The sequence below is a fragment of the Octodon degus genome, unplaced genomic scaffold, assembly GCF_000260255.1.
Source record: "Octodon degus isolate 3935 unplaced genomic scaffold, OctDeg1.0 scaffold00076, whole genome shotgun sequence".
Classification (NCBI taxonomy): Eukaryota; Metazoa; Chordata; class Mammalia; order Rodentia; family Octodontidae; genus Octodon; species Octodon degus.
Genome location: NW_004524652.1, coordinates 1992718 through 2011612, shown reverse-complemented (window position 1 = coordinate 2011612; position 18895 = coordinate 1992718). Strand labels below are relative to the sequence as shown.

Below are 18895 nucleotides of genomic sequence, written 5' to 3'. Positions count from 1 at the left end.
ATCCATCTTCCATTTTCCATGCATCCCCCCATTCATCTGTTTGTCCATCCCTCTATCTGCCCATCCATCTGTCCAACCTATTTGAAAAGCTCTTTCTGAGAGGGCACCTTATGACCCATGCAGCATGTCTGGTATGTGTCGGGTCGGGTCAGTCCACTCCTGTGAGAGCGTCGGGGTCACCCAATCTCACCATCATCAACATTGTGGGCAGAACACAAATACAGACCTCCTCCTTCCCTCTCAGCTGCTCTTTGGGTGAGGCGTTGAGATACAGAACTCGTCAAAGCACAGCCCCAGGAGAACGGCGCAGACCAGCTCTACCCAGGACCCAGTCGCTCACGCTCTGGTCCTGAGCACGGGGCGCAGAGGGGAACGCAAATCAAATCATCCCCGAATTGGTTTCAAATGCTCCTTGGTAATGAAGCAAGAAAAAAAGTAATAGCTATCAACTGAGATTCATTACCTCTGTGTTTATTAAATAATGGAAAATCAAAATACTTTCCCAACCCCGGCTGTGAGGTTGAAGACCGCACTTGCAAGTGTGGTGCTACACGCGTAGGCCCATGCTTCCATTACTGTGCAAATTCTCGGTAATATAAAGAGCAAACACGAGCCCGAGTGACAAAATATGTGAGCGGACGAGATTCTCCAGAGCCACAAATGAGCTTCTGGGAAAGTAGAATAAATCAAGAATGGCTGAGTTTCTAAGTCCCTTGCCCCGCTGTGAATCCACCATCTCCAATTTGGTGGATATCAGAGACAGATTCTGCTTTTAATTTGTCTCTGGAGTGAGCCACAGACCCTGCAACTCCACGGCGGACAGCGCACTGTTCCCTCGGAAAGCCCCCTGCCCGAGCACACCGCACCGCCGGCGCACCCCACCGCGGGTTGTGTGTGTCCTAACACTTGCACAACGCGTGACAACCAGACTTCCTGGCTCACCCAGACACACGAGTAGAAGCAAGGCTGTGCTGAAGCAGAGCATCAGTGTTAGACAAAATCCGCCAGCGTCGGCGCCCGGCAGGCCCGGCCGTGCTGAGGCTGAAGGCAGGCCCCGGTGAATGATGACTCCTGGCTCCCAAGTCAGGGCTGCCATCCATCTCCGCTGCAGCCACGGCTGACAAAGAGGACGCACCCCACATGCAAACCACGATGGCAACAAGGCCGCCACTGCTGCTGATGTGGATGCGCCCGCCCGTGCCACTCACCTGTTGGCAGAGGCAGCAGCCTTCTTGTGACACACGATGACAGCAGGTGCGTACTTCCCGGAGGACTCCGAGCTCTCCTTGATGTCCCACACGGCGGGATTGCTGGCCCTCACCCCAGCGATGCTCACGCCTTTCTTCACCTTAGCCCTGTGGGGACAGGAAGCACACGTCTGAGTCAGCTCCGGGGCCCTCGGGGCACTGCTGGGTAGGGGAACTCCGGGACCGCCTTGGGCAGGTCGCCCCGCAGCTGGGAGCCCGCGCACAGCTCTGCCGGCGTTTTCCAACCTGCCTGTGCTTCTCTCCCGCTTATCTCCACCTTTCAGTCAGGAGCAGGGCAGGGCTCCAGCCTTGAGCAAACAAAACAGTAGCTACAGAAGAGGTGCAGAGGCCTTGTCCCAGTTTATGCTGTTAATTAAAGCACAAAGCAAAGAGCTCCCTGAAAACCCTTACACTGGGCAAATCAAAGAGAAACAGGAAATAAGCTAAAATGCAAAAGCAGACTTTCTAATGTGTAGGCACCTTCGAGAGGGGCGCCTCTGTGCCAGGCACCATGAACCTTCAGGAGCTAGCGTCTGGTGCCAAGATGCCCAAGCCCAGGGCGTGGATCCAAGAGTGTGGACAGGTGCCAGATGCCAACAGCCCTCAGACCCTGAGCTAATGCCATCCTGCTTGCTGCTCATAGATGCTCACAAGGTCAGGACCACGGCATTGCCATGGGGCCAACAGAGAGCCTGGGTCCCACACAGTTCACACACATGGAAGCGGGACTCAAATCCCAGGCAGGAGGGTGAGGACACTGCTCTGGCTTCCAAGGACACGTGTGGTGCTGGCCCTGAGGAGCTGAGCACACACACACTGCAGTACAGCACCGTGCAGCCGCCGTGTGGTGCTGCCCACGCTCTGTCCACGCTCTGGGCGAAAGCAAGGCTACCAAAGCGAGGAGTGCATCACGGGCTGCAGCTGCCACCTCCACTTCTCACTGTCCCTTCCTTCCTTTACCTCTCCACCACTCTGTCCCTCCCTCCCTCCCTCCCTCCCTGCCTTCCTTCCTTCCTTCCTTTCTGTCCCTGTCTCTCTCTGTCTCTCTCTCTGTCTCTCTCTGTCTCTGTCTCTCTCTTTCTCTCCCCTCCCATCCCTCCTTCTTTCTTCCTCTCTCTAGGGAAGAGGGTAGATGCTGCGCATACCAGTCATTCTCCAGGACACCAGCCACTGCTTCCTGCCAGAGGAAGAAGCCCAGGTTAACTGGTCCCCCCGTAGGTCCTCACCTTTCTCTACAACACTTAAAATGAAAAGACACAGAGGCAGTGGAAGCCTACAGTAGAAAGTCAGCACAACGCTGTGCAGTCAGGTTTACAAACTGGCTGAGATGTGGGGGACTGTGACCCCTGATATGCTATTTTTCTTTTCTTTCTTTCTTTTTTATTTTTTAATGTGTTTGGAACAGGATCTCAGTACGCAGCTAGACTCTAGCGATCCTCCTGTTTTTAGCCTCCCGGTGCTGGGATTACAGGCGTGTGCAATCTTGCAGGGACTTAGTCACTGGCTCTTGTGCCTGGGGGTGGGGCCGGTGCAGCCTGCTGTGCCGGGGCTTGAACCCTGGTCCCTGCACTTGCCTAAGTAGGCAATTAGTCTGCTGAGCTATCTTGTTGGTCCTACTTTTTCTATTTTTCTAATTTTCTTTTCTCTTGGGAAGAGCTGCAGAGTTTGGAAGCCTGCACCCTGAGGTGACTGGGAAGAGGGAGGAGCAGGTGGGGAGCCAGCAAAGTGCCCCCGGCTTGCACTAGCTGTGTCTGCCTCCAGGTGGACAAGGCTGCGTGCTGGCCGCCAACCCCTTGGCTAGCACAATGCAGAAAACAAATGAAGCCGCTCCAGTATTAGGGCGAGTGGGGAGAAGGCGATGCCCTCAGCGGGCTTGCAGAAGAGAAGGGGCAGGCCTGCGCCTAAGCAAGAACACCATGCTGCGTACAATTTTCTACTGTGCCATGCAGCAGAGAGCTGCCTCGGCTGGCCCACAGGATCTGTTAAGTTTTAGGTCTGGGACTTCCTCGCAGACCCCAGGGCATGGACGCTGACTGGATCCCGGGGTGCTGCGCTCCTCCAGTCTTTAGGCCTGTTGCTAGAAGGCAGGTCTGGCTGAGGTGGTTCCAAGAATGTTCCTTGGAGGTGGGCATTCTTGTTCCCTGGAGGTGGGCATTCTTGTCCCCAGCTCCACCTCCTCCCTTATCTCTTCTTGCTGGGATGAGCCCTGCTTCCTGCCCTCTGCCACCTGCACCTCCCTTGACACCAGTAACCATGGACAGAAGCCATCAGCCCCTCCCCTCAAAATAGCCAGTGCCTAGGCCCAGCTGCCTGCCTGGCAAGCCTGGCCAGCGCTGGCATCGGGACCTGGGATCTCAGGGGTGCTTCCACTGTGCCCTACCTGCATGGTGCCCGGGGACAAGGGCTCTGGAGCTGGCACCCGGCCTGGCTCTGGGCTCCTGCTCATAACATGTCTCAGCAGAGCGTATGGCTGATGTGGAGGCTGCCAGCTCGCCTGTGACCTGCTGACCCCGGCTGCACGGGGCCTGGGCACAGGTACCGCTGGCGGCAGCCGACTCCACCAGTGGAGCGGTTTCTCGTGCATGGCCCTCAGAGCTACATTAGCCTCTGTGGAGGGTCACTGTCCCGCACGCGTCATTTCACAGGGGACAACAGTGTGCGTTTGTATAGTGCTTGCAGAGGGAAGGCCTGGGCTCGGCACTTCTAAGTGGGTGTTCGGAGCATCGCTCCCGAGCCGCCCGCCCTTCCAGGCCCTGGTGAGGTGCTCGGAGAGACAAGCTGCGGCCCTAGCTTGGCAGAGTCATGCAGAGGCGGGCAGCGAGATGCGCGGCAGAAACGCTCGACTGGCCACAGACAGCGACTCTGACAAGACAGAGTCTTTTGCCGCCCCGAGCACCACTGGCCGGAAAGGTATTGAATCAAACGTGCCTTAGATAGGCAGGTCAGCCCCCTGGCTGTGACAATCACTTCACGATGCAGAAGGTATCAGCGCCTAGGCCGCAGCAGACACGCAAGAGGCTTACACTGTTCTTAAGTTTGATGCCTGAGTAGGAGCTCAGAATTGGGGTAACGTCTCTCCAGGAAAAGGCCACGATGGCTTCTTCACCCACACACTGCCCAGTACTTGCTGCTAACGATTCCAGGGCAGCTTTGCGAAGCCATCGCTTCTAGCATCACGCCTTTCCTTGTTCTTTAAAATCGTGTTGTTGTCAGTCACTGTGGGCAGTGCGTGATGACGGCATTCGTGGCTGGGAGCCGGCGTACGTGCCCACGCAGTCCCAGTTCCTTTTCCTCCCCACTTCCCTTCATCTCTTTCTAAGAGGAAATACTTCCGGAGTGTGTGGGAGGGGCACTGAGCTTCACAGACCCCCCAGCAGGACCCCAGGGGAACGCACCTTGCTTGGGCAGTTGTTGGGGCCCAGTCAGGGAAGGGCTTGCCGGGGAAGGGTCCTGGGAGGGTGGGGAGGAGGACCCGGGGGCCGACCTGCCCGTGGGGCTGGATCCCCGGCCTCCACCAGCCCCGGCCACGTAGGGGTGGCCGTACTGAGATGCTCACCCAGAGCTGGAAGGAGCAGTGCTGGAACCCGACGGCAGCTCTTAGAACCCCTGCGGATCAGCACCGCTGGGTCGGAGCCAAGTGCTAATTTCTTCTTTGCTTATGACAACTCAGTTACTTCCAGTCATTAATGGAAGTTTTATAACCTACTTGTGGCTCAATAAATACAGGTTACACTGACAGCCTCATTAAGCAGAGATAAACACAGCACTTGATTTCCGAAGACACTTGCTGAAGATTTATATTTAATAATATATCTACTTCAGTGATAGGTGAGAAAGCCATAATTTTCCCCCAAGTGTGCACACGCAGGCTGGACCAGCCACAGAAGCCCCGCCTGGGCACGGGGCATCGTGTCTCTAAAGCGTGGTGGGGCTGCAGGTGCACAGTGGGTACGAGCGGGCCTGTTGTGCCCCACCTGCATTGTGTGCACACGCACACGCACACGCACACGCACACTGCTCCAGGCAAGCACTTACTCCACTGAGCTATCTCTCTGGGCGCAAGGACACTGCTCCAAACAGCACCAGGAACACAACTGACCCGCTGGGAAGAGGCAGAATTGCGGTGTCTGCACCTCACCTGCCCCCGCAGGGTCATGCACCCAGGCTTGTCCCTGTGATCTGTCCCTCTGTGACTCTGGCCCTGAGGACAGAACTTCAAGTCCAGGACTTCTCTCTGCCACCCTGACCCAGGCACAGCTATGGAGGCCGATCAAGGCCAACCAGAAGCTGATGGCTAGAGTTTAGTCCTGGACAGGGAGCCTAGGAAGAAGGACAGGGGTGGAGGAGACGCGGCCAGCCTGTGCCCTGGGGACACGTCCACCCCCTCCCTCCCCTCTGCTCCTCTAAAACTGGCTCATGCAGCGCTCCCACCCTCCCGGAGCCCCTTCTATGACCCATGTTGCAATCCTACTACAAAGGTGGGCCAGGCTGCTATGACCCCGCCCTGCGGCCGGGTCCCCTTTTACAAGAGGAGTGAGTGACTCTTGTCACTCCTGGGGCCGCGCACTGCTGGAAGCGAGTTTGTGCCTAGCTCCGTCCGTGCAGCCCCTCCTGGGCCTGCCGGTTGGAGCCCTGGCTCTGCCAAGCTGCCAGAAGCTGCCATCCAGAGGTCCTGAAAGGATCAAACACCAAGAGGAGTTTGTGCAGAGGGAGGGGACTCCCCAAGTCCCCAAGAGCGGAACCTGAGAGAACACCCGGAGTGTGGCTTGGATGGTCGTGGCCCCAGGGAAGGGCCTGCCCTGAGGAGGGCGTGGCCTTGTGAAAGGCGTGGCCTTGAGGAGGGCCTGGCCGTGGAGGGTGTGGCTTGGAGAGGAGCCCCACATGAACAACTGTATGGACCCGAAAGGAGTGAAGCCAGAATGGGCGTGGCCCAGACTCCTGGTGTGGCCTGGACGTGGCCTTGGTTGGGTGTGGCCTGGTCCAACAGTAGTGCACTGTTTGAGTCCAGCTGAAGCCCTGGAGCCCATAACAGTGCCACCCATGAAGCCACCTGGAGGCCCAGAGCCACGAGAATGTCCCGTGCAGGCCCACTTCACAGATCTGTGCCAGGAAGGCCCAGAGGTCAGTGGTGGGAGCTCGGAAGCCTGTGCCAGCGGGCTGAAGGGTCTCTGCCGGCAGGCGGAGGGGTCTGCCCTGAAGCCAGGAAGCGAACCTCAAGGTAAGCACCAGAGCTCCCCACAAAGGTCCCAGGGCCATCCTCAGTGACTGTGAGGTCCTGAGCTCCTCCGAGGAGAAGAAAAGCTGATTCCCATCAGGAAGGCCAACACGCCAAGCTTCTCCAGGAGGCTGAGCAGGGCACCATCGTCCCCACTGAGCCAGGAAGCACTGCTCTAGGTGAGGACCAGAGCTCCCCCAAATGAGGCGCAGCCATTCCCAGTGACAAGGAGGTTCCGAGCTCCTTCAACGATGAGAACAGCCAAGGTCAGGAGGAAAGCTGACAGGACAAGCTCCTCTAGGGGAACCCACAGCCCTAGAGCGCCCCAAAAGCTTCAGTTCTGCCCGCATGCTGTCAGCAGCAGCCCTCAGGCGGGCCTCCCACACGCAACTGCTTCAGTGCAGCTGCATGCAACAAGTTGACTACCGGTTGTCAGCCCACCACACATGCACACACGTGCAGAGCATGACCCAAACATACACACATTCAAGGGGAAAATCAAAGACAAACAAAAGGAGCCAGGAGAGGGATCTTTGGCAAATGAGGAGGGCAGAGAGAAGGGGTGGGGATGGAGAAGGAATAAGAAACGCTATGTGCACGGGCGGCTCCCCACAATCCTGTGGTCCTCAGGCACCACAAAGCATCTTTAAAAGCCTGGGAAGTATTCGTGGAGCCCCTGTGTGTCCGTAACTACATGCTAAGGCACTTGCCTTACTATTCGAATGGAATCTGCACGGCTGTGTCTATCGGACAGATGAACAGATGTTCTCCAGTCCCTAAAACAAACAGGTCAGAGAATGTCCACACTTAGACAACTCTTTACTCCCATGAATACTATCTTTATGGGAAGAAAAGGGGTTGGGTGCAGGGGCATACACCTGAACCGCAGCACCCAGAAGGCTGAGACAGGAGGAGCTCCACAAGTACAAGGGCAGCCTGGGGTACAGAGCAAGTTCAAGACCGGGCCAGGCCATGCCATGAGACCCTGCCTCGAAGAAAAACAAAGTCAACAACAACAAGCCAAAAGGCATTTCCAAGTCAGAGCAGGCCCTCGGGTCGATCTGCTTGGGCAGAGAGGACCCCATGCCCCGCCTGGAGCCCGCAGTTTCTGGCCGCCTTGGCAGTGCCCTTCTGGTGGTCAGCAGTGTTTCGGTCCATGCAGTGGTGCTGAACGTTGGTCATGGATTTCTCCTAAAAGCCAAAGCCTGCTTAAGTCTGGGAAACACTTCTGGGCCGCCGTGCTTCCGGCTCTGCAACAGGCCGCTCCTACCCTTCACCATCTCACCATTTCTCCATCGTTCCCGTGTTGTTGTTTATTAGAAAACTGATTTTAAGCAGATCAATCCCTTGATCCTTCTGGAATTTATTTTGCTTTGAGGAGTGAGACAGAGCCCCAGCTTGATTTTCCCTCTCCTTTCATTTTCATCAAGCTTTCTATTAAACGGTCCCCCATCCGTGTCCCCAGCCCCCCTTCCCACTGATCCGCAGTGATGTCCTTAATATGTGTTAAGCTCGCTTCCGGAAGGCTCCGGCGTGGGCTCCGCCTCCCTGCTCACCTTCACTGATCATCTGCCTTCTCCGCACCCTAGGTGGCCCGAGTCTCCATTGCTGTCGCTTGTGACCTACGTGACTATCAGGTGGCACTATGTCCTTCTGGAGGTCTCTCCCTCTTTGGGGGTAATCTGGGGCCTCCTATTTCAGCGAGACCACTTCTGTAAGCACATTGTCGAAGGCAAACTTGCGGCTTAAAGGATAAAGAGAAGACCAAGAGAAGGGAAAGAGGAGCAGGAACAGCTGCACCCAGGTGGGGGGAGGGGCTGCGAGGCGGGGACGCCTCAAGTGTGAACTGAGGACTGAGAGCCTCCAGCCGCTCCTGGCCGGCCTGCACCGGCTTCCCCTGGACAGAGGCCTAGGTTCCCTGTAGCCATGACGACAACCTGGAGCAAGGTCCCTTATCCTTCTGGTTGCAGGATTGGGTCCAGTGGAGTGCAGGGATTTTCCAGGAGCTACCAGGAAAGCACACCCTCTCCCTCCACCTTTCTCCCCAGGGCCAGCTGAGCCCGGTCTGGACGGTGTCGCGCCAGCTGACGCCAGCAAGGAGTGTGCCTCAATTCTGGCTAAGGGCGCCTCCCGCCTCTTCCCACCTCCCTCCTGCACCCCAGGAGGGTGTAGAGGTACGCGTTCTGCACACTTGCAGGCCCTGGCCGCTGGACTTCCCAGGAAGTAGACGTGTGGGAGTCGGGTCCAGTGCCTCAGGGGTCCCGCTGGGGCTCAGCAAGGAGTGGGTCTCACGCCACTGCCGAAGTGTCCAGCAGAGTCCTGCAAGCTGCCTCACACGGTCTGAAACTGCCCCTAGTCCCTGAAGGTGACTCTGTCCCCACCCATCCCTCGATGCTCTGCTCAGTGCTGTCTTCTGTCCAACAAGCAGAAAACCTCAGGAGAGATGCAAAGGCAAAGCGCAAGTGCAGTTCCGTGCACGGACAGCTTCCTGCAGTGGCTCCACCCTGTCCTCTTGGGCAGGTGACTCCAGAGTGCTGGGACCCACGCCACAGGGAGGCAGCTTGAGCGGCCATCCCGGGGAGAAGCAGCAGGTGTCCTGGCCCAGACCGGCCTGGTGGACCTGGGTCACACCACTGAGGTGGCTGGTACCCCACCGGGGTGGAGGGGGGCAGGAAGTGTGGGCTTCATCCAGTCACGGGGACCCCCAAAGCCGCATCACGACTCACACTGCCAGACCTCTGCCCCGCTCCACTGACCAGCGGCGGGCAGCTGGGAGTTGACTTTCTACCTAGCGCTTGCTCGTAACATGCAGGCTGCACAAGCAGCTCCTTATTTTTTTCTTCTGAGGTAAATAACGGCCTTAATTAAATCCCAAAGCCCTGCTGCTAAACGAAAGGCTACTAAATATACACATATATTTAAATAAATAAATATATATATACATATATATTCAATCTAATATTATTAATTTTAATGGGAGAAGGTATCATGACTCCCATTCCAAATAGCAGCCCCTGGACATGCAAAGCACGAGCCAGGCCTGCATCTCCTGGCCCACAGAGGGACATGTCCAGCCCAAGGTCAGGACAGCACAGAGGGGCCACTGTGGCCTGCACCTCAGCCCGGGCTCCGGCTCACAGAGGGTGCAGGGCCGTGCAGCCCGCATCAGAGCTTTGAAGGCTTGAAGACCCTGCTCCCCAGGTACATGACAGCTGACTGGGATGTGCGAACCTTGTTTGCTGGTAGAATTAAGACATAGTCACCCCAGATCGCAGGTTTCAACTGTCAGGTGCGGCTCTCCCAGTTCTGGGGTCCACAGAGCAAAGCCATGTCCCAGCCCATGTGTCTGCACTCTCAAGTGGGTCGGTTCTGGGGCCCTGTGCACGGCGCCCCTCCGCCGCGGCCCTTTCTTGCCGAGCTGCCCATCCTTCCACCCTACCCCAAGTCTGGCACCACCTGCCTATGTCCCAGGGAGGGCCCATGGATACCATGCTGGGCCCTTAGCACCCACGTTCTGGGGCCACGTGCAATGACACCGCTCTGTGTCCCCAGCCAGCTGCTCTGCATTGGAAAACAGTTACGTAAGAATTTCACTTCCATCACCAGCCACGGCGAGGACACAGAATGCTACAGGCTGAGCCGACTGTAAATGATGAAGGAAACTTGGGGAGGCAGAGCAGAGTGCGAGCGTGGACAAGGGACTGTGTGCACATCCTCACTGCTGACCTAAGTCTGTCCATCTCCTCGCTGGCCCGGTGCTGCTTGCAGGCACAGCAGCTGTTTCCAGGGTCACCACAGCAGCCTCTCCCTCGTCTCTCATGCTCCTCCTGGGGCTGGGGTGAAGCTTTGTGCCCTAGGCCACAGGAAGCCCCAGACTCAGGCATCAGAGTGGGACAGCGGCCAGGCTTGTCACCTCTGTGACCCTCGCCGTGGGACCTTGGGGCCAGCACAGAGGTGTCAGCTGCTGCGGGAGGAGGAGCAGCCAGTGGTCCGGTTCCATGTGACAGGGGACCTGCTAGGCCTGGCAGGAACCAGCGCCGGCCTCCCGAGCTCAAGGCTGCCATGGTCTTGCCTGCTCTCCAGGCCTCTCCGAGAGCCTGAGACTGTGGAGCAGTGACCCACACAGCCTCCTGCCCTTCCCGGTCCTGCTCATGTCATCTGTGGATGGGAGGGTGGCCAAAGTCCACAGTGTGACTCAGGCGTGCTCTGTGCCGTGTCGGAGCACGTGGGCAGCAGAGCACTGACCAGAAGTGGGCCGTCACCTTCCTCGCGTCCTTGGTCCCGTCACAGCCCTGCTTGGAAGTCCTGCTCACTCTTGAAGCCACCACGCGGCAGCTCGCGGAAGGGCTTTGTCCTGCAATGCTTTTTCTGACGTAATCATTTCATTTCAACAATGCAAGCCAACACTAAACACTAAGACACTTCTTTCAAGAAGTATCCCAGGCTTTGGCTCACCTTGAGACCCGAGCGGCAGAGACCCTCACAGCACTGATGGGCTGCGGGCACCACTTCGGGGCGAGCCCCACTCCTCCCCTGCCCCGCCTCTTCGTGGGTCCCGCCCTCCCCAGACCACGCCCCTTCACGGGCCACGCCCCTCCCCTGCCCTGCCTCTTCATGGGCCGCACCCTCCCAGGCCACGCCCCTCCGCGGGCCACGCCCCTCCCCTGCTCCGCCCTCCCTGGGCCATGCCCCTCCCCTGTCCCGCCTCTTCGTGGGTCCCGCCCTCCCCAGGCCACGCCCCTCCGCGGGCCACGCCCCTCCCCTGCCCCGCCCCTTCACGGGTCCCACCCCGGGCCACGCCCCTCCGCGGGCCACGCCCCTCCCCTGCCCTGCCCTCTCCGGGCCTCAGCCCCACCATCCTCTGGCATCCTGCAGATGTAGATGTTTTCCTTGCAGAACTCAGTCCCCATCACCTCCTTCCTGTGTCCCGAGGACCAATGAGATCAGGGCCCTGTACTTGTCCCTGGAAGGAATAAGGTGCCTGCGCTGTCACAGTGCCAGCATCTGCACGCTTGAACAGGCCCACACTCCTGCCCTGGCGCGGAACAGAGACCGCGCCACACGCCGGGGTTTCCCAATTGAAGATCGCGAACGGGGGCTGTGGCAGCAGCATCACGCAGGCGGGAACGAAGCCCGGGTCCTCGTCCGGAGGAAGGTCCTTCCGCGCACGTCAGGGTGGGTCCTCCCAGACTAACGGAAGTGAGGCCCGCCGTGACCAGGCACCAGCTCCCAAGGAGCATGCAGCCACTAGGGACGGCTGGCGTGGACCGATAAAGACTTTGAAAATCATGCTAAGGGAAGGAAAGCTAACATTTCCTGAGAGGTTAAGATGAAGCAAATTTAAAGAGAAGGAAGGTCGACTGGCGTTTGCCTCGGGCTGAGGATGGCAGTCGGGAATAAATATCCGCGGGTGAAAGATGACAGGAATGCCCTGGATGTCACTGCAGCGGCAGCTGTGCACCTCCAGAGCTGCTAAAATCACCTGACTCTACAACCACAATGGCTGAGTGTTACGGGACTTGAACGACACCTTAATAAAGCTGCTCAAAAGACAAGATTGGGGGAGAAAGTGCAGTCGGTCGGTGGAGACCTGAGAAGAGGTGAATGGTGCTCAGGAAGAGCTGAAGGACGCGTGTCCCGTGGAGGTCTGGAAATGCCTCCGCCAACATTTAAACATGAGCCAGTTGGTGACAGAAAGGCTGGGCTGGGGACAGGCAGCCACATCCCGACCGCTTCCCCCACCTCCACAGCCGTGATGCCTCTGTGTCCTGTGGGGGCGCTGGCTGCCAGGAGGCGGGGCCTGGAGGGGTGTCCCCCCTCTCCCCTGGCTGCTTGTTCTCTCCACAGGGAGCTGAGGAGGGTGTGAGGGGGGTGGCCCTCCTCCACCAGGCTCTGCTGCCACGCTCCCTCGGCCTTGGTGCTGGCTGATCATGCACAGCACCCGTGGAAACTGTGAGCCAAGCCACTGTCTCCTTCAACTAGCAGGTGCTTTGACCTAGCAACTAGAAGGCGATCCATATGACACGTGTCCATCCCTCGATAGCCATAGTCTGCGATCTATCCCTATTTATCTCCTGCTCATTGATCTATCATCTCTATATCTGTCACTCGCTACAATCTATCCATGCCTCCCTCTGCAATCTATCATTCGTCTACAGCTATAGCTATCTCTGTTTTTATCTGTCACTTGCCTATATACCTATGCGTGCAGGTATGAATGTACCTATCTACCTATCAAGTATGTGTCGCTCAGTGATCAACTGTTCCCTAGATAGTAACTATTTCCCCAAATCTGAAATGTCACCTGATGTCCAGGTCACCCCCAGCTTGGCTTAGATGACATCACGCTGCCCATCATGAGAGCTGCTGGTACAAGCAGACTCACTGTGCCACCCATGCCCACTGCCAGAAGGGGACAACACTCACTCGAGCAGCCTCAGGGCTGCCCCCATAGCCTCCTGGGATCCTTGGTGAGTGGCCCATGGGTGGGTGCCCAGCTCCGTGGGAGCCACGGCTGTGTTCCCAAGACCTCCGTGTTGGCCACTGTCATCCTTGTGTCCTCGCTTCCCAGTCTCCACACTGCCCTCACCACCCACACTGTGGAAACCAGGGCACCCTCTGTGGCACCGGCTGCCAGGCTCTGCTCTCACTACACCCCCTTGTGTGACCTCTGCCCTCCATGTGGTCTGCACCCCACCCCAGATGCTTAACGTGGAGGACACTGAGGAGACACTATCACGCGGGAACTGCTCCTCCCGGCTCCCAGAGCCTGGTGTCCATCCCCAGCAGATGGGTGGGATCCAGGGCCAAGCCAACTTGAGGCTCTTGCCAAGTCTAAGGTGTCTGTGGTCCCAGCTAGCACCGCAGCGTATGGAGCTGGGAAGGCACGCCCATGGGTGGCTCTCCAACCCAGGGCCAAGGAGGCTCTGCCCCTTATCCCCAAATGTACCTGAGGGAAGCCCTATCCGCTCTGTGGTCCTGCCATCCCCAGACTCACTGGACCTGCTGTGCCTGCTTGCTCCCACCCATGGATGCGTCCTGATTCTTCACAAGTAGCTTCCACCCAGGAAGGGTCCCACCACAGTCTGTACCGTCCACAAATCTGACCTGGATGGACTGATGCCCTGACTTCCCCTAGTGTTGTTCTGGGTCCCAATCACCCTTCACCCTGGCTGTTGGCTGAGACCTCCCCACAGCAGCAGGTGCAAGCTGCAGGGTGCATGTGGGGGTCCTGACCCCTCCATATCTGCCTCTGTGGGGTCCTTTCCACAGCCACGCCTGCTGTGGCTCCTCCCCAGCCCTCCCTTCAAGCCGCTGGGCACAGGTTGGATCCTGGACAAGGACTTCCTCCATGCCCCAGCTGGACGCCCATGGACTGGGACACATGCGCTTGGTATGGAGTTAGATTCATGTCTCTTAATAAACTGGGGCAAAAGACACCCAGGAAGGCTGCGGCAATGGACATGGGGTGGGGTCAGCCCAGGGCAGGAGAGTTGATGCAGAGGATGGCCCTCAGAGAAGGGTGCAGAGGGAAGCCCCGTGTTGAGACCCATGAGAAGGGACCAGGACCACACTCCTGTCTTGCCTATTGAGGCCCACAGTGTCCCGGGAGGCCTCTCTCCAGACCCAAAGCTCTGCCCATGGCTCACCTGGCTCCAACCTCCACCTAAAGTGGAAATCACTGCGGCATCCGCTGTCAGCCTGCTCTTTGCTCCCTTTCCTGCGGGGAGAAGGCAGGGTCCTGCTCCTCCAAGTTCCTTCAGCTGCCTGGACGGCGTGTGTCCCTCATGGGCTCCACTGGACCCGGCTTCCTGCACTTCCTGAGCATCATGGACAGGGCTGGGCCAGAGCCGCTGGTCCCCATGGCCTGCTTCTCTGCAGCCTTCTCCCTGTCCCTCTGTCACCTCCATCACCTGAATCACTCTGTCCTCCAGCCCTCTGTGTCCCCAAGCCCCCAGCCCTCCCGACAACACAGCTGCCCTGTAATTTCCCCGTCTCTCTCCCATCCTTTCAGAGCACCACACACTCTGCCAATTCTTCTGCTGTCAGTAAAAACAATGACAGTAATGGGCGCCGCCACCCAGTGCTAATTCCGTCGCGAAGCCTTCGCTTCCAAACCGGAAAGAGGAGCTGATCACACAGAATTCAGACTCGGCTTTTATTAGCGCCGGTGGCCCAGTGGCACTCACGTGGAGCTGGCTGTGCGCTGCAGGGCGCGGGGACAGATTGAGCCCACGACAGGACCCGTGTGACTCGGTTGCTGTCCTCGGGGAAAGGCGGTTTGTTTTGGGAGGGCCTGTGACATAGAGCACTGTGGATGGGCACGGGCGAGCCTGGAGCCACAGCGTCACCCTGCGTGACCTCCGCCGCTCCCAGCTGAGCCTGCTCCCCTGATAAGCGGCAGGGTCCTGCGAGAGACCCGAGAGCGGAGCTCTAGCTCAAAAACGCTGAGGTGTGGAAAGACACACAGTGCCCTCAGAGGAAGCAAGGTACCCCGGAAGCCTTACAACTTATTTTGCAATTCATATTGTTCCTACTTCAAGTAAATTTTCAGAGAAAGGCACGTGTGTAGTGCAGCGTTCGACTCTGGCAAAGTTCTTCACGTGACTCAGCTGTTTCTCCACCATCCCCTCGGGCCGCCATTTGGTGACAGACGGACAGGAAACGCAGAAGCACCCCTGTTTACGACACACACCGAAGCCAGCCAGTTCCGAACATCGTGGTTTGTGTGGGGCCCACTTCGCTGTGGGTGACCAGAAAGCACACGGATTCGCATAGAAGAGAATGGGACGCTTAGATCTGGGGCTGCAGGGGTTTCTCGCCTTTCCTTTTATCGAGTGCTGCTCAGACACCGCTGTTCTGTCACGAATGTGCAGACATCCGCTCTGTCTCGGTTGCTGCAGGCCCAAGCCCCGGGAGCACACGTGGACAGACTCTCCCGTCCTGGAACAATGAAGCTAAGCTCTCTCCTCCGACGCCCGCCCTGGGGGCCTTCCTGACCCAGCGCCCCACGCACCCGCTGGGCTGTGCCACAGGGAGAGGAAAGGAGTGACCTCTGCCTCAGCCACCACTCCTGCCCTCCCCGCCCCCGGCACCTGAGGAGGACATGCGGTGGGGAGAGGACCCCAAGATCGCTCCAAAGCCCAGGCTCAGCCTGAACCCTAACGCATTCCGCCGTGCACTCGGGAAGCTTCCAGGACGTCCAGTGGTCCAGGAACGAAGGCTTATGCAGCACGAGCGCCTGAGGGAAAGGCACAGGCCTGTCTGCGGAGGCGGGAAGCACCTCCAGCACCGCCGCACAGCACGTCGCATTCTTTCTAAAGCACACTATGTCAATGATTTTGCCATAGTACTGGCAACTCTTCTGCACCTGAGGGTCAAATAACCCGGTCCCCTTGCTGTGGTGCACACCCTGGAAATCACCCTGGCCTCCGTCACGTGGACCCGCCTCAAGTGAAATGAGTCAAAATAAAATGAAATAAATCCAGCTCTCAGTTACATAGCAACAGGTCAGGATCCAGCAGGCCCATGCAGATGTGGACGTGGATGTGCACGTGGTCGTGGATATGGACGTGCATGTGGACGTGGACCACTGCCCTGGGCAGCAGCACAGGTACTGCCAGTTCTATCACCGTGGAAAAAGTCCATCAGAGCAAGCTCTGGAATAATTCTGACAAAAGTCTGTACCCCTGGCACATTTTGAAGTTGACATTTAAAATTTTCCATACTAAGCTACAAAGGTTGGAATTTTCAGTATATTGTAACTATTGACATTTTGAAGTCAAACTGTTACATCCCACTTTTTAAAGTTTTCAGTGGCATCTAAATACCAGAGTGACTTGATAGGCACCATCTTTCCCTTTGGAAAATAAATAGACCTCACAATCACTCACTGTCTTCTTTGCAAGAGTTCAGCTCTACACCGGCCACTTTTCCCTCTTAGGATCCTCTGCCTACTTCACTTGCTTCATAGAATTTTTACCTTGTGCTCTGTGTTCATGTTTGAAGCCTGTTACTGATCACTCGGCTATTTCCTGAAACAAAACATGCAAAAGAATTCATTCTATTTTATTCATTTACTTCAATTCAGTTTATTTTTTCCTCATGCCCACGGTGTCCAAATGCTTCCACGCAGAAACAAAGACGAACACGTGGTAGTCAGGTGGGGAGGTCCAAACTTCCGGGCATCAAATGAGCAGGTCCGGGCCTCGTGCGTGGTGCGGGCAGGGAGGGCGTGGCAGCGAGCTGTGCTGCCAACTTGCGTGAGCAACGCCGGCTTGGTGCGGCTCTGTGGCCTGGGTGACCGACTCCCAGAAGATGCAAGCCCTGCCCCGGCTGGGGGTCAAAACCGACCCACTAATAGGCTTGAGGCTTGGACGGACTAAAAGGGGAAAGAGAGGGCTTGCTTCTGCCTCCTCAAAGGACGCCATTCGTCGCCATCGCCTTCAGAGGTCTGTCCCTTGGCTCCCAGCGCAGACCTCTCACTTAACCTCGAGGGCTCCATGTCATTCTGCAGAGAGTGACGGGAGCCCCAGCTCTCACAGCAGATGCCCTCCTTGAATTCTTCGGTCCCAACTCTGCAGGCGGCCACCTTGTCAAGTCTGTTCCTGGTGACCCACAGAGGGCGGGGTAGAGCCACCTGGCAGTCAGTGCGCAGCGCTGTCTCTGTCAAATCCCTGGGGTGTCCGATCTGATTTCTCAAGTAAATATTCTGAAATAAATAAGACTTCTACCTTGATGTGCCATTATAATTTTTCATATTCACGCAAAAATTAATAGGTCATAAATTACAGAGAACAATCACTCTACATAAAGCAGTGAAATATTCTGAGAAATGCAATAAATAACAGAAAAGAGGCTGTGTGGTCGGCACCTCCACTGCAGTGTTTAAGTCAGGAACAACACCTCCTCTGCGGACTTCAGGCAGCACGGACTTGGGTTTTCCTGGGAGGGGAGCTCTGGGTGGAGAGGCGGGGACGCAGCCTGCTGGACCCCAGAATGCTAGTCACCCCACGGTGCTCCAGTGTTTCCCAGCCAAAGAAAGACCTGAAAAGAATCTCATCCTGCTTCAGGAGCATGGCCTTGGGACACGTGTGGTCCTGGCCCCAGCATGTCACAGGGCCACCGGCTCCTTCTCGGGCTCACGGAGAGGACACACTCCCTTGGGGTCCGACTGGATGGAAAGTGTGAAGCAACCCCAAAATATTCCCAGGCGAAGTGCTTACCAGGAGGACTGGCGAAGGCCAGGTGGGAGACAGGTGTGGACAGGGAGAGGTAGCGAGAGGAGGCGGTCGCATCCCAGTCGCTGGGAGCCGGGCTCCCCCTTACTCCCACTGGGCTGCATGTCCACGGCTGTTAGAACAAGACGAGGCGGGCGTCCTTTCAATCCCTGTGCTTCCATTCCAGAGACAGTCCGGGAAAGGCTGAGCTGAGTGCAGTTGAGAGAGCAGTGTGGCTCTCTTGTCTGAACCCCTCCAGTGACAAAAATGGCACCGTGGTCTGTCCCGGAAAGCAGTGTGAAGGGGGTAGCAATTCAGCCAGGCTCCTGCTACGTCACTGGAAGCAAAGAGTGAGACAACGTGCAGCTCGAGAGGCCCCGTGATCTGGTCCACAGGGAGGTGCCGTCCCCAAGACACCGGCAGGTCCCCGCTGGCTCTAGGCGTTGGCCCACTGCAGGCCTGACAGCCCACAGTGACCAGCATCTCACAGCAATCCTGGATGCAAGAGCGAAGGGTCTGTCTGCTTCCCTCCCACTCTCCCTCCCTCCCTTTTTCTTTTTTTAGAGAAAAAAAAGTAAAAAACAAAAAGGCGAAGCTCAGTACTCTAGGTATGTTTTAGGGAGACAAATTTAGGAATGAGCAAACGCAGAAGAGCCCTGGGAGGACAGAAGGTCCTCCAGCCCTGGACACACACGTGCCCGGGCTGCTTTCACATAAGACAGGGCACACGCGCTCTGATCTGAGGACCCGGGCCTGAAGTCCCCTGCCAAGAGCCCTCCAGTGGAGCCCAGGGACGTGCTAGGGTCCCCGGCAGGCGCACAGCTGGAAGGGCTGTCTGCTCCCAAAGGTCCGGGAGGCCACGCCCCTGAGCAGAGGTGGCAAGCCTCGGAATTCCCTTCCTGCTCCTCTAATGTGGACCGCATGAGTTGGCTTAGAGTTCTGCCTCCCTGGAAAAGGGAAGAAGCAAAAGTTTACAGAGAGAGAGAGAGAGAGAGAGAGAGAGAGAGACAGACAGACAGACAGACAGACAGACAGACAGACAGACAGAGACAGAGAGACAAAGACAGAGAGACAGAGACAGAGAGAGACAGACAGAGAGAGAGACAGAGAGAGAGACAGAGACAGAGAGAGACAGAGACAGAGAGACAAAGACAGAGAGACAGAGACAGAGAGAGACAGAGAGAGACAGAGAGAGACAGAGAGAGAGAGAGAGA

The 18895-nt window shown here is 57.3% G+C and overlaps 1 protein-coding gene across 1 annotated transcript in view; it reads right to left on the bottom strand.

Annotated features, from left to right (window-relative positions):
• The window catches only part of Tmem132d (transmembrane protein 132D), a 482864-nt gene that overhangs the window by 281765 nt on the left and 182204 nt on the right, over positions 1-18895 (bottom strand). The window contains exon 4 of the mRNA XM_004635957.2: positions 1209-1355. Within this exon, the coding sequence (XP_004636014.1) occupies positions 1209-1355 (147 nt within the window). The remainder of the gene's footprint in view (positions 1-1208; positions 1356-18895) is intronic.